Source organism: Pagrus pagrus (genome assembly GCF_965226575.1).
Source record: "Pagrus pagrus genome assembly, chromosome: 1".
Lineage (NCBI taxonomy): Eukaryota > Metazoa > Chordata > Actinopteri > Spariformes > Sparidae > Pagrus > Pagrus pagrus.
The window spans coordinates 11355066-11370518 of NC_140185.1; the positions used below are offsets into that span (position 1 = coordinate 11355066).

Consider the following 15453-nt stretch of genomic DNA (forward strand, 5'->3'; position numbering starts at 1 on the left):
AAGGGTTATTTCTCCCAAATTACAAAATAAAACAACATTTCTTTCACTTGCTTTGAGTGGTGGAGTATCCAGCTGTCCATATGGTTTTGAGATTTCCCCTGAGAGTGAGTGGAATTTCACATGTGGTTCACACAGTATTGAAAAATTGCATTTAAAAAATTCAGCAGCAGCTACGTTTCCAGAATAAATTCCCCCTGCTATTCTGGTGAGTCCACAGAAGTCACCGTGGACAGTTTTTATATGAGCCACTTCCTCCCGAGGAGATGGAAGACTGTCGGCAGTGTTTTCTGTGCATTAAAGGGACGACGCTCCCGGAAAGATGCTGCTGAGGAATCTTTTTTATACGTCATTTTTTATAATGCTGTGAGCACAGCACCGTTAAATTGTGGAGGCAGAAATCAAATTAAACCAAAACTACCTGCGCAGCTGGATACCACTAGAGATTAGTGAGTACATATTTTTGGGTTTCATCACATTTCTATGGATTACATCAATTTTCAGCAGTGAATTCGCTCACTGTAGCTCTATTCAGATTGGACTAGTTTCACCAGGGGATTTGATTCAGAAATTACCCTGCATGTCTTGAAGGGATAAGCAAAGTCTGTATTTTACCCAAATTTACTGACATTATCCCCCAGATGTGATGCCAGAGCCCCGCCAGACATCAACTTTCAGAAGCGTAGCATGTGTTACAAGTATAAATACACATTAGTGGCTCATTTAGATCTAGTAGCAGATGCTTTGTGGCTGTACTTTAAGCAACATTATGTAAGTTTTTCACCCAGCTTCAAAATCATTTTGATGAGGACACTGTGATTATTTTTTCCAGCTGAGTATTTTTACATATAGAATAAGTTTTAATCCAGAAAAGATTCATGCATTTTTCCTGTGTTCAGCCATCATGTTAAGATTTATTTGTGAGCTGAGTAGATTCTTATTAACTCTGCCATCATCACAATGTGCCTTTAAAAGTTCATTAATGTTGCATTTGTTACAAAACTCTGGTGCAGTCAGCCTCATTATTGATAGACTTTAATGACATTAGAGTACAGCTGACCTCTCCGAGACTTAGGAATTACTTTTGGTGCTCAGTTGCTTCATTTACTGCTCTTAAAAACACAAACACCCTATGATTTCCATTCTGTTCCATTCAGATCCATTGAGTCCAAATTGTCTGTGTTTTAATGTTTTTCTCTGATCATTTTAAAGGTCCTATTTATAAGAAAAAAATATTTTTGAGTCTCATTTCGAACTGGTCATAAACTGTTTTTTGTTTTTTAAATATTCTTTTAAAACTCTGTGTTGCTGCAGTCTTTGCTGGGTCTCCCTTGTAGAAACAATCAAAAAATCCTTAATCTGAATGGGACTAAAGTGGTCAAACAAAGGCTAAAAATAAATAAATGAAAAATTCTTCTTCTAGTACGAGGACCTCTCCGGGACCTCTGGTGACTTCAGCAGCCTCCAGCAGCAGCTCACTTCCAGCTGTCTTGTGTATCTCCCACAGCATTACAACATGGTGATGGCAGCAGCGGCCGCCGCTTCGGCCTCAGACGACCACGAGCTGCTCCTCAACCGCTTCCTGCCCTACAGCACCTCCTCCTCTTCCTCCTCTTCCTCCCAGCTGTTCCTCGACCAATCGGGCGCCTCCTCTGCCTCTTCGCTGACTGCGCCCACCAACGGGGCGAGCAACTCGGGCAGCGCCAGCAGCCTGGTCTCCTCCGGCAGCCTCCGCGACACACACTCGTCCTCACACTCGGGCTCACACTCCTCACACACACATCCCGGGGTGGTGGCCAGCCGGAGCAGCACTGAAGCGGCGGTGGCAGCTATTTACGGCGGGATACCTGACGTTATATCGTTGGACTGACTCAAGGCAGGTCAAGGCTACACTTTGGGCCCAGCTTTGATCTAGTAACAGACTTTTTGACTGCAGGGTAAAGTTTTGATCCAGAAACTAGACTGGCCCCAAGTCATCAAACTCAGTCGTAAAGACAAGAGCACCAATATTTAGACGGTTCCCTTCACTAGACTGACCTGAGAACAGTTGTGAGTCATCACTGAAAGGGTCAGCTGTGACACTGTGTTGGTAAACTGACTCAGTTCAGAAACCTGTCCAGCATGTGAACCCTGCGGCACAAACAGCAGAGATGCTACCTGAACAAAAACACAGCGGAGGACGGCTCTTTTTTACAAAAACGAGGAGCGGCACCATGTACAGAGAACAAAATCTATTTTCCTCTTTTACTTTTGTATGTTAAATCGGGACACTTTCAGTCTGGTGAGCCGCTTCGATCGCTGTTTTTAAGTGGACGACTGGAGGTTGTTTTTTTGTTTTTCTCACAGATGCTTATACATATGCCTGTCGCCATGTGGTTATCTTTTCTTCTCTTTTAGCTCGATCCTGCTTTTTTCCATTCTCACCTGCTCAGTAGAAACTTCTCCCTTTTTCTCTCTCTCTCTCCTGCTCGAGCTCATTTTTTAAATCATGGTGTATGATTTCTCTATCCAATGACAAGGACTTTTCAGACACTGAATTTACAGTTTATTCATGTACTAATAATTTTATTATGCTTTTTAAGTTATGTATGATATTTAAACAGTTAGAAATTATATATATGCATTCCCTTTGACCTTCAGGTTAATGCTGTGGGGAGTGTGCAGGTGGAAATTAGCCATTTCTGGTTTTTAATTTTCACTCTCTGATTTCCAACTCCTTACAAAGACTCAGACTCGGCGTACAGCATTTAGAAAAGGAGACTTTTAGACTATTTATACTTGCCAATTAAGAGTTTGGAGCTGGAAGAGTTTTGTTTTTATTTTTCGCGCAATGCCAAAAATAACATATGGTACCTATGAATTATCACAATAATCAGAGTGCAGTTGAATCTGTGTGCCACAGTGTTTTCAGTCTTGGTCTGAAAGTCAAACTGTGTCCTTTTGTCTCTCGTCTTCTCAGATTTGTGCTTGACCGTCGGAAGGGAATTATGGTAAAAAGTCAAGCTGTTGTAGCAGCGTCGGGCCTTTCAAAGAGACAGGCGACCACGACACGTGACCACGTTCAAACTAGTGCCTGTTTGTGAGCATGCTTAGCAGCGTGTTCGGGGCGGAGTTGTTAAACTCAAAAGAATGTCTTAAGTGGTCACACATAAACTTTATCTTTGGGAAACTGCTTGTGGAAAAGCGTAGAAGAGTGTAAGCAGACAGTTTAGTGCCACCATGAATGAGGGAGATTTCAAAATGCCAACTTAGACCGGGCACAAAGCCAGCTGGTTTAAAAATACACGACCTGTCTGTGACTTAAAAACCCTTCGCGCTAGTCAGCGTATGATGTGGAAGTGTCAAAACAAGTCGGAGGGTTGGATCTTGACGTTGTTGCCATTCAGCTGAAGTTTGCTCATGAATGTATCGTACAATTTAGAGTGGACACACGTTTGCTCTCTAACAGTTACATCCAGTAAACCTGGGACCCCCTCTGCCCCGTCAGACCCTCGTTTGTCCTTCAAACTGTCCCAGCGTCCCCTCTTATCAGCCTCTCCCCGATGTTCCACCACGATGAGATAATCACTTTGGACAGCCAACCCCATCACCTCACATCCCCCGCCCTGTTCTTCAGAAGCTAACTGGGAGATGTCCTAAAATGACCCCTCCTTCCCCCCTCTCATTCTGACAGCCGGAACAAATTTGATGTATTTCCTGTGTTGTGCAGTATTTTATTTATTTTGTATTCTTATTTCTATATATTATATTTTTACAAATGGTTTGATTTCCGTGGGTGAGCGTGTGAGAGTCACTGTCACTCGGGAGCTGTTGTGTTATGATTTTATTTAATATGCATTTTATAATTCTTTCTATTCTATTATATCTCCGAAAGGTACCAGTTAGTTATTCATCGTGGAGATACCTGTGTGTAGTTTCCTGGGAGCTGATGCACACTTTTTAAAAAGGGCACAACACACATGCTTAATTAATGCAGGCACGACTCATGATGATTTAACGTATGAGTTAATCACAGAGGTATTATGAATTCCTGTTGCTCGCTATGAAGAAACGCCTAATGGATCATTAATTATTGATTAACTCACAGCTAATTTCGTGGCGTGCTTGAATTTTTATGCCACCAAATTAGCTCCAACCCAGTCACATAAGAAGAGAGAAGTACGACGCTGTTTCCATCAAACTGGAAGTCATATGCAAAAGTTAACGTGTCGCAGCAAGACCGGCAGGAAAGTTGGCAGATCATCAGATTCCTGACTGAACATTAATGCTGAGCTTACAGCCACGTTAGTACGGAGGACTGAAAGTGCCAAAATAAAAAATGAGTCAATAATTTAATTTATATGCCATTAAAAGCACTAAAAAGCCATATTAAAAACAAATGTAGACATTAATTAATTTGTGAGATGTGACATAAATTGCTTGCTTTTGTAATAATTCTCCTATTTATTTGCTTCTAATTTAATCTTCCATTCTCTTCACTAGTTTCATTTTAAAATATTTTTGTATTGATGTATTGTTTCCCTTTGCATTTCCCCCCTATTTATTTCCCCAAACATATTAATTTCCTCGTTTTCCTTTTAGTTTTTCTTTATGCAATTCTGCGTCATTAAGCAGACGAGGGGCCGTCATTCAGAGTGGTTAACTTAATGAGGTTGACTTTCCTCCATCAGAGTGCAGAGATCGACTACTGCTCTCACATTCAGTGGCCATCTGAGAGTCTCAGACTCACCAGAAAATAAAAAATATATCAATTACTTTAAAGATGAATAAGTTAATAGATACAATGGTGAACAAAAATCCACTGGAAAGTAAAAAAAAAAATAGGGAATTAATACAAAGGTAAAGCATCAATTTACTGTATGTCACATTTTATAAATTAAAGTCTACTTTTATTTTTAATATTATCTTTGTTCATTTAATGGCACATTCATTTATCTATAGTTCTTATAGATAAAAGGTCTTCATTTTAGCTGTTTCGATCTTCCATAAGTGTGTTGGACAGATCTATCGTCATACCTGCAAAACTGTTCACATTCCTCTCAGTGATAATTAGCAACTGTTAGCATGTCGACATTTCAAACAGAATACCTGCCCAACATCTGCATGTTAGCATCCCAACGTTAGCAGTTAGTACAGCCTTACACAGCTGCTAGCATGGCTGTAGACATTATTCTTCTTCTGTCTTACTTCAGTATAAAATAATGACGTATGGTTAAGATGCTTGACCATTTATCCCCTTTTTATCTCCACAAAGACCACTGGCGTCACACAGCACCATGCAGATGTTTACATCTGACTGAGTTTGATAAAACATCTGATTAAATATATGAGTCAGCCTTTCTCTAAAGAAAACTATGTGTCCAAATTTGGTGGTTTCGAATTTCCCAGATACCTTTGTGAGTGGAGGAAAATCTCCTACTTCTTAAACTAAATAAACCACTTAAAAACTCTGTGGGGTAGCTAAAAATACTTGGTCACAGTGGAAATCAAGGTTGTTTTCTTAGCTGGTAAAGGGTGGAGGTTTTGGACACGCATACTTTTCATAGAACAGGGATCGTATATAACACATTACATTTGGTGACATATGAATTAAAGTATAAAGTAACTTGTGATCCATCCAAGTGTTAACTAATCAAACAAACCCACAGTGAGTTAATCAGGTCCACTCCTGACACATCATGGCTCGTGTATCACTCAAAGCATGTGTGTTTGAACCTTTATTACAAAGTGTTACCCCGCCTTTGTTTACTGATGAAGCCAGTCCTTTAGTTTCCATCCATGTTAGTTTGAATATTAATCACCAGTGTTCAGAGACTTGATGAGGTGGTCACAGTTAAGGAATGCACTCGATCAAGATTTAATTTATTTAAGCGACTTCTTCCTTCCGCATGTTTGTCACGAGACGTTGCAGCAGGTTACGATTTCACACATTAAGCGAGAGAGCAGACCGAGTTGAATGTGTTTTCTGTTGAAGTGCTGTACATGATGGGGGGGGGGTCTGTGTGGGATCACCAAAAAGTCAGATTCCCCTCCATGTTTCATGGCCACAGCTCCATCATGTGGTCCAAAATTGTTAGTTTTCTGAGGGAGAAGCAGTTATTATTGAGCTGTTTTTTTTCTTCCTGTCACTCTCCACTGATCGGCTTCTTTTTGTGTGAGAAATCAGATTCCATGCAGGGAGGGAGACGCTCACCTCACTCTCAAGTTACAGTCACGGGTGTGAACACGCTCGCAGTGTATTTACAGCATTTTTGCAGCAGATTATATGTTTCAACTCTGCACAGGATGACGTGAATAGAATTAGGCCACTATGATCAGTAGTCACTCTTAACTGTGTTTTCAAAATCTGCACCGGCAACCTGGACAAAGCAGCTCAACTCTTTGGTTGTTAGTGATGAGAAAACCTGTTCTTTTAAAGGAACAGTTCACCCAAAAATGAAGATTCTGTCATTATTTACTCACCTTCATGCTGATGAAAAGTCAGGTGAAGTTTCATAGTTCACCAAACATTTCTGGAGCTTCACAGCAAAACAGTGTTACAGCATTGTCCTGAACAACTGAAGTAGATGAGGACTTGTTTTAGCGCCAGGCTTTAGTGGCCGAACCATGTAATTACGGCGTCAAAAAATCTTTCCCCCAGACGCTTACATGTTTGAGTGTCACAAGCTCTGCCGACTGACTCGTGTCACTGTGACATTTGATCCTTTCGGTCCGATAACATTTGCAAAGTTTAGAAGAGCCACACAGTTAAATCATTTCATCCCCATTCAAGTTAGCCGCGGGCTAAACCGAAGGTTTCAGCTTTATGCACCACTGAGCAGCTTTCTTGGAAATGAACGTGACTCCACGGATATGACAAGATTTTCTTTGTTAGATTCATGAGAGTAATCTAATCGTTGGACGCCCTAGGTCGCAAATTGATTTGAAAAGAAGTTATTAATGGCGCGGACATGTGGTCAAACTTGTGCACCAACTTCAGACGGTGTGTGCGCTGACGCTTTTAGCTTAGCAGCTAAGGTGAAGATTTTGGCTCTGAGACAGGGTTTAAATAAAGTCTTTTCAAATCAGTTTGGGATCTCAGGCCTCCTGCAGACTTTCGTATCGTATCGAGCCATTTTATGAACTGAAGTCCTCATCGACTTCAGTTCTTTAGCAGAATGCTGCAACGCTGTTTTACTGTGAAGCTCACAAAATGTTTTGTGAACTCCCCATCAGCATGTGGTCAGCAGATAATGACTGAATTTTCATTTTTGTGTGAACTTTTCCTTTAGGTTAACTGGTTTGTTTTGTTCCGTCGACACTAGCGAACCAACTCTGAACGAGTCTTTTGGTTCTGTATTGTTTAACACAGCCCAGTGTGGGTTTGTACTCATGAACGACTCGTTCTTCAGCTCGGTGGCTGCAAACCAATAAGTTAACGTGGCTCTTTATGCACAACTGCACCAAACAGAAGGATTTGGGATTCACTTCTGCGAATTGAGTTAACTCGTTCAAAAAGAACGCTTCGTTCACAAATCTAACATCATCACTAGTTGTCATGATGTCTCAAAAGGGAAAAGTCAACAGTGTGTATATTATGTCTGTATGGAAACCTGAACCTTCAGATCCAAACGTGGGTGTTTGATGTCCGTTTGTATGCTTTTTGTGTGTCAGTTCAGAGCGAGAGAATAAATTAATTTATATATTTTTTAGAAAATGAAAGCTTGTACTATTATTAAAAAAATAAATAAAATAAAAAGGACTGTGGCCAATAAAGAGTCTTACACAACTGAAATAATCTCCAAGTCAGACTCAAGTCGACGTGTGCACTCACTGCCTTAAAACATTCACAGGTTCTGTTTCACAGCTCCAACCCGAGAAAAATCATAAAAGGCTTTTCAAGGAGGGCGAGGAGAAGACAGTGTACAGTAGACCCCTGTCAGTTTGTACAAATATACTAAGTGAAAAAAAATATTTATTACCTGCATTGGAAGAAATTGTTTACTTATTGAATGTTACCTGTTTATGTAGAAAAGTTTAGATGTAATAAAATGCATTCTGTTACATCTCTCTTGTGTTTTCTTTTTTTTAAAAGATGAGGTTTAACATGTTGACACCAGGTGGCAGCAGAGGGACGTTCTCATCAGCTCATCCCTCACTGTGATGGCACAAAACCAATTACGCACGTCTTTGTCAGCTCCACACGGTGCCTTCCTGGCAGTGACACAAACTCTGCTTAACGTGTTCATCTGAAATCATTAATTAGGGGTTTATCTTTAGATTCAAAGTGATGGAGACGGGGATGGGGAAGCCGCGCGCTCCGTGGAGCCTCCATTACGCGCAAGACGGATGGACGCATCAAACCTAATATAAGCCAATGAACACCTCAACCCCACCATTCCTTTCATCCTGTCACAGCTGAGAGCGGTGGTGTTGGATGATTATGAGTAGGGAGGAGGGGAGACGGCAAGAGGGAGGGGTGGATTCAGACGGAGGAGCTGGAGGCATCGTGCGCCTTTCACTAATGTGGCACTCCAAGATCCAGCTGCGTGTAGACATGTTTTCACTGATCAGATTGTCTTGATTTATCCGTGAAGCTGCTGGAATCATGAATGAAGAGAATGAAAGTCTTTGTTTGAACAGGTCACTGGCGGGGATGGACTGCTTCAGCAAGCTGGAGGACATCGACGTGTCAGCTGACGGGAGTCCGATCCTGAGATTCCTCATCTGCCTGGTTTACTCTGTAGTGTGCGCTGCGGGACTCGTGGGCAACCTGCTGGTGCTCTTCTTCATCAGGGTCAAAAAAGAGAGGAAGAAGTCCAAGATGAACTTCTACGTGCTCAACTTGGCGGTGACCGACCTGCAGTTCGTGCTCACCCTGCCCTTCTGGGCCGTGGACACCGCGCTGGACTTCAGCTGGCCGTTTGGAGACGCCATGTGCAAAATCATCCTGTCGGTCACCGTGATGAACATGTACGCCAGCGTGTTTTTCCTCACTGCCATGAGTGTGACCCGCTACTGCTCGGTGGCCTCGTCTCTGAAGAACAGTACCGCGCACCGGTCCTGCTCCACCAAGTGGATCTGCGCGATTATTTGGACACTGGCGACTGCGGCGACTGCGCCCACGTCGATTTTCTCAACTCTCAGCAACGTAACCGGAGAGAAACTCTGTCTGCTGAGGTTTCCCGGTGGTCAGTACTGGCTGGCACTTTATCACATACAGAAAATAGTTGTAGGTTTCGTGTTGCCGATGTCCATCGTGTCCATCAGCTACATCATGCTGCTGCGTTTCGTCCGCAACCGGAGTATGAAAACAAGCAACCCCAAACGGAGATCCCAAGTTACAAAATCCATCACTATTGTCGTGCTGTCCTTCTTCGTGTGCTGGATGCCGAACCACGCCATCACTTTGTGGAGCGTGCTGGTCAAACTGAACGCTGTAAACTGGGACAAAGCGTACTACATAGTGCACACATACGTGTTCCCGCTGACCGTGTGTCTGGCGCACACCAACAGCTGCCTGAACCCGATTATTTACTGCCTCATGAGGAAGGAGTTCAGGAGCAAACTGAAGGATCTGATACACAGAGGATAGAGTATGTTTTTGGAGTTTATTGATGATCCGACAGAGCGCGAAATGTTTTCACAAACTATAACCAAGACGCACCGAGTGCGCACGACAAATAAGGGACGAAGCAAGAGAGGAGAAGAGTCAGAGAGCAAAATAAGGACAAACAACATCTTGTCAAGACTGTTTACTCGATTCTGCTTTTGGAAAATGTGACTTTCAGTTGCACTTTTTGTCTTTAAACGCGTGCGTAAAGTGGCAAATTTTCTTTAAAGAAACCATAGCTAGTTCAGGGATTTACACACAGGAATCGGTTATTTTGTGAAAGATTATTACACGTGTGACCACTGTGGCATTACATGTTAAATATCCATTAGGAGTGATATATCTCTAGTCCATACTCTCAGTGATTGCGTGCGTAATTGCGCATTACAGTGAACCGCGCATTAGTGTGCTCGCCTTACAGCTGAGAGCGCTTCTGTGAACGTCTAAGCTAAAAATGTACAAAGTGTCTGATAAATGTGATTATAAGACAATCATGGACCTCATCATCGGCTGTGGAAAAGGGGGGAAGTTAAAGGTCACGTTTCTACGATGTGAATATTGACCTCAGTGTGCCAAAACCAAGAGTTGGGGTAAAAAACCAACAACAAAGTGTATGACATAAGATTGCTGTAAATACGAAAAAAAAAACTGTGTCTTTAATGTGTCATAATAAAAACATACTCAAGCTGTCACATGGGTTAGTTTTCCTCATAATTAAAGGCACAATATGTAGAACTGGCCACCTGTTGAATTCATACAAAGAGGGGGCAGCATGTCTGACGCACACGAGTTCAATCCTCACAGGTGATAACATTTGATGGTAGGTCTGAATTATGAGTCATCTGGCTGCTTCAGGTCTCACTGACAAGCACATAAACTTTATGAGCTAAGCAGTCATCAACATGTGAGGCAGGTGGATAGAACAGACATAATGGATTTTATGCTCAACACAGAGCTGTCTGATAGAGAACGGTGGCTGCATGCATGAACGAGCAGCACATTAAGGCCTGACTGAATGGGTCTGGGAGCTGCAGCACACGTGAACACACAGCCGGATGTTGTGTGAGCACATTCATATGAGAAACTAGGATTCATTTATGTCTAATAGAAAGGAAACTGTCTGCAGATGTAGACTGAATTGAACAGAACAGAAGATGAACAATTTCTGTTTTATGGACAAAAGACTTTAAAGGACCCATCGATCTGTTTTCTTTGATTTAGGTTTACTGACGTGATCATTTTGGTGAAGTTGCACTGATTTAATTTAGAAATTTAAAGGTGCATTATGTAGTTTTGGGGAACACGTTTTAATCAGAAGAGAAGAATCTTCATCGCCTGATTTTTATATGCCTAGACAAACTAAATAAACAAACTCTCTTTGTTCTCATGACTGAATAAATGAATGAACAAACTGACCTTAAAGGACAACACAATTTCATATTGTTTTACTCTGTTTATATGTGGCGGACCCTGCCACTTTTCTAGCTTCAAACAGTGTTCTTGGGACCTTATTTTCCTCTGAGAACAGCTTGTTTATTCAGTTATGGAAAAAATAAATACCTCTGAGTTTATATTATTACCTCGTTAATATTGTAATTGTTAAAAATTCTCTTCTCCAAAACAACATAGTGCCTCTTTAAGATTGTGTTCAGGACAACTCATAGCTGAAACCTCTCTCTCACACACATAGAGAACATATACCATAATGTACACACAAGGCACGTGGGCAGCAGTGTGCATAAAAAAGTGAACTCTGAACATCCATAACACTCACCATTAGTGATTGTACTGTCATGAAAGGAACACTTTACCTTCACTGGTCTCATACAGGCAGGCAGAGGTAGAAAGTATAGACATACATTTGGGTCACTTACTCATAAGGAAAGTAATACCAGTGACACTATCCATGAAAAATGCATTTTATAAAATATCTGCTACAGGCCATCAAACCACATCATGTCGGTCATGTAAACTCAGTAAATCATGTAGTTCAATCCATTTGTATTCTACTTTTTTTTTTACAGTTCCCTACTCATAAAGTCAGTCACACCAGTGACGTCTACGGAAAGCTTCACATGAAATCTGGAGATAAATGTGTAAATGTCTTAAAAATGAAAAGAGACAGTGGACTGAACCATGTCATTTCTTCATAGCTCCTCAGGAAATAGGTCGAAGGAAGTAAAGTGATGTCATCAGTGGGATTTTTATTAGAAGATAATAGACTTTTGTCACACAGTAACACCAATGACGCGACTACTTTCATTACATATTTTATAATATTTATTTTTAATTTTAATTTTTTATGTCATTTCTATCATATATTGATACACAGATAGTTACTTATACATTGTTGCATTTTAAATGGTAGAAAAACTCAAAATGAGGCACTTTCCTTCTATACATGACTGTGCTGCTTGGAATGTTAAATAACTGATTAAAAAACAAATATTCCCAAATTGACGGCCAAACAGGCAGTCACTGTTGTTTGACTATAAAATATGAAAAAATCTCACTCGAGTACATATAAGACTCTCCACTTCCTGTCTTTGTCTTTTTTCCCGCCCTTTTGTCAGCGTACACCTGTACTACTTGTCAGTTCATCTGTTTTCATCCTTTGTCTCCTGCATACCTGTTTCTGTTCCTTGGTCTTCTTGTTCGCTGTGTTCCTGATTTGTTCCCCGTGGCTTTATGGTTTGTCCTCTGTTTTTGTATTGCTCTTTAGTTTTCTTAGATTTTCCTCGTTCCCTTTTTGTTGCCAGCTTTTGTTTGTCTGCCTTTTGTTGCTCGCACTTTGGATAGCAGCTTATAAGCTAACTTTTTGTCCTTTTGCCTTCCTTCAGTAAGGTCAAGTACGGTTTGAACTCACATGGAGGAATTTAGTTTCAATAACCCTGGGAAGTCTGTTTAACTTGTGGAGAAAAGTAATGTAATCAAATTTAAAGATAAAATTGTGTTTTGTGTTTTATTGCAACTCTTATGTTCTTAATGTTTAAAGGAGACATATTATGCTCACTTTCAGGTTCCCAATTTTATTTTGGGTCAGTTTGAGAGTAAGTTTACATGCTTTAATGCTCAAAAAACACATCAGTTTTCTCGTACCCTCCTGTATACCCAGTCTGCTCTGATTGATCAGCTCACACGCCTGACCCAGCACCGCTAACAACAACAGAGCAGTTGTGCTAAATCAATTCTTATGAGCCAAACTAGTCACTAGGCATAAATTATGCAAATGTATGACATAGTGTGATGTCACAAAGTCACAGAATTAAAGGCGGGACTACTGAAAGGTGTTTCAGGAGGTCAGTGTTTTCTGTGGGAGAGAGGAGCTTCTGTTGGTGCAGACTTTGACCTTTTCAGCTTTAAAGATCTTTTACATGTACATGAACCTTTATAACACACTGAAGGACAATAAACAAAAATGCATAATAGGTCTCCTTTGATTTTCAAAAAACCTTTTAAATTAAACTTTTTATTTGATTAATATTTTGCTGCTATTGATAATTATTTTTACTTTGAGAATCACTTATAATTTGTGTAAATGTATTTAGTGTTTGTTTTTGTACTATTTTTTTGCTCAGTAGTTTTCCGTGTATGTAGCTGCTGAGAAAAAAAAGTCTATATTTGTTGATTTTGTTCAAATTAAAATATTGGTAAGATTGAAAAATGCACTCGATTTGTAGACTATGTAGTCTCAACAAGGGCTTGAAAGAGGCAGAAAAGAGGTTTTAAACAGCCAGTAAAATACTTTTTAAAGTCATTTACATGGGGTCATTGGTTTCTCATTGGCTTTATTTGACAGTTGTACCAGTATAAAAAAATGCCTCGAAGATATTTGTTCCACCTCCCTTGAGTCTGTTTGACATTGTCTAATGATTCGTTCGTGTTTTTCTCATGCAGTCACTCATCAATAATGTCTAATCTTTCCATTTTAGCTTGACCTCCACAGGATCAGATAAACATTATTTGAGGGTTGAGAAGCTGTTTACTCTTGGAAGGGTAATTAGGATGATGTAGTCTGTCTGTGGGGACAGCTGGTAGGAATTCAGCGGATTTTTCAGTCTACAACAAACACAGTCCCTCACAGGAGACTGAACCTGCAGTCTATCTCTTAGTTAATGCAGTGGTCCTCACATATCTCTGTTTTTCCAAGTCATTCCTGCTTGTCTTTATGTCAAAACATGGAGAAAAAAAGGAAAAAGACATTAATGCTTGGATCTTAATTTGTCATTATATAGAGCTGTGACTCTCATGTGGTGTTTACTTCACTGACAGGCAGATGAGTTGATGAAGGAAAACTGATATAACCTACTGAATAACAATCATTTGATTGATGAATGTCATGTTCAAATTCACATGACAATGTGACAACTCAGAGTTCATGAGAAGTTTGTGACCCAACAGGTCACAGGCCTGACAAGGCTGAGAAACACTGGTGTGGTGACTCCACAAAAATGTCATTTTCAGTCTTTTGCCCGGCAACCCATCTAAGTTTACTGAAGTCACTGAAACTTCTGGAAGTAGGTAATCTTACGCTCACACACACTACTTTATATTGAGACCAGTTTAATTTTTGTCAAGACAGATCAAGGGTCATAATTCATGCACCAAAATGTTTCTCTACAATCACCGCCACCAGCACAGCTCTGGTTGCAACAGCACAGGCGGAGCTGATGTGAAAATATGGTGGGTGGTGCCTGCTCAGGCCTGTGAAAGCTGACCAATCAGAGCAGAGTGGGAGTGCCGGGAGAAGGGCCTTAAAGAGACAGAGAATGGAGTGTTCGACAGAGGGTGAATAGAGGTGCTGCATGATGGGGGGTTTATATTGGATGTATACGTTTTCTAGGAGACACCAAAAATACAAGTATGAATGTGAAAAAAGACATAATATAGGAAAGTTAAGACATATAAGTAGAACATTAGAAGCAAAATCATGTAAAACAGCATACAAGTGTTATTGATGAGTTGAATTCAGGTAATCTGGGACATTTTTTGCAATTTTGACTTCTGTGACCTATTACAATATCTAGCCAACACTCTACACACATAGATTACACCTTTCTGAAATCCCTAAGATGTTTTCTAACCACACCAGGAGACAGAGTGTAGATATCATACCCGGAGGAGACATGCCACACCTATTAGTGCTCTTTGTACCAAAATTTGATAATCTGGGACAGGTCATTTTGTGATCTGGGACACTTGTATAAGGCTTTAAAAAAGGCCAAATCACCCTATTTTATGCATGCCAAGATCAATATCACAATTAAAAGACAAGGACAATGACAAGGACAGAAAGCTGAAGAAGAAAATGTAAAACTTGTGAAACTTAATGAATTCACATAAACATCTCATCTCATCTTATATCATTAAAAATACTATTTCTAAAGTTGACATATTATCAGGTTCATTCATTTAAATGCATTTGAAGCATTCATTTAAGATGTCATGGCATTTCAAAAAAAATCTATTAAAAATCAGCCAAGCAACAATTAGATGAACCGATTATTAATTTGATTATTCTGAACATCCCAGATTACCCCAACCATGCTGTCCCACAGTCTTAACAGTTTTATAAAAAAGACTAAAACACATTTTCAACATTTGAATGAATATTTTGTTGCCTTAACAAATCACAAACATAATTTGATCAAATATGATCATTAATCTGATCAGAATCCTTTGTCGCTGATTTTATCATGCAATTCTCAGGGATGCTTTGTGACTGAAAAGTGCCCTGCCCCTTTCTATGTGATTTCATAGTAAAAGTTCTCTTATAGTAAAAGAAGAGAAAATAATAACACTTGAGTTTAGGTGTCCCACATCACCCAGATTACCCGAATTCGCCCTGTGTGAACCATGGGTTA

The 15453-nt window shown here is 40.3% G+C and overlaps 2 protein-coding genes across 2 annotated transcripts in view; both read left to right on the forward strand.

Moving 5' to 3' along the window:
* Nucleotides 1-8042, forward strand: part of LOC311249286 (E3 SUMO-protein ligase PIAS1-like) — a 67680-nt gene extending 59638 nt beyond the window's left edge. The window contains exon 13 of the mRNA XM_084340209.1: nt 1505-8042. Coding sequence (XP_084196335.1) covers nt 1505-1867 — 363 coding nt within the window. The 3' untranslated portion in view covers nt 1868-8042. The remainder of the gene's footprint in view (nt 1-1504) is intronic.
* Nucleotides 8043-8509: 467 nt separating this feature from the next.
* On the forward strand, nt 8510-10279 carry LOC311255815 (relaxin-3 receptor 1-like). Its single transcript, XM_084350465.1, has one exon. The coding sequence runs from the start codon at nt 8585-8587 to the stop codon at nt 9569-9571; it is 987 nt and encodes a 328-aa protein (XP_084206591.1). The 5' UTR covers nt 8510-8584; the 3' UTR covers nt 9572-10279.
* Nucleotides 10280-15453: the final 5174 nt, after the last annotated feature.

What these genes read in the sequence shown, in the direction of transcription:
- LOC311255815 (XM_084350465.1), top strand. Translation starts at nt 8,585, where the DNA reads ATGAATGAAGAGAATGAAAGTCTTTGTTTGAACAGGTCACTGGCGGGG.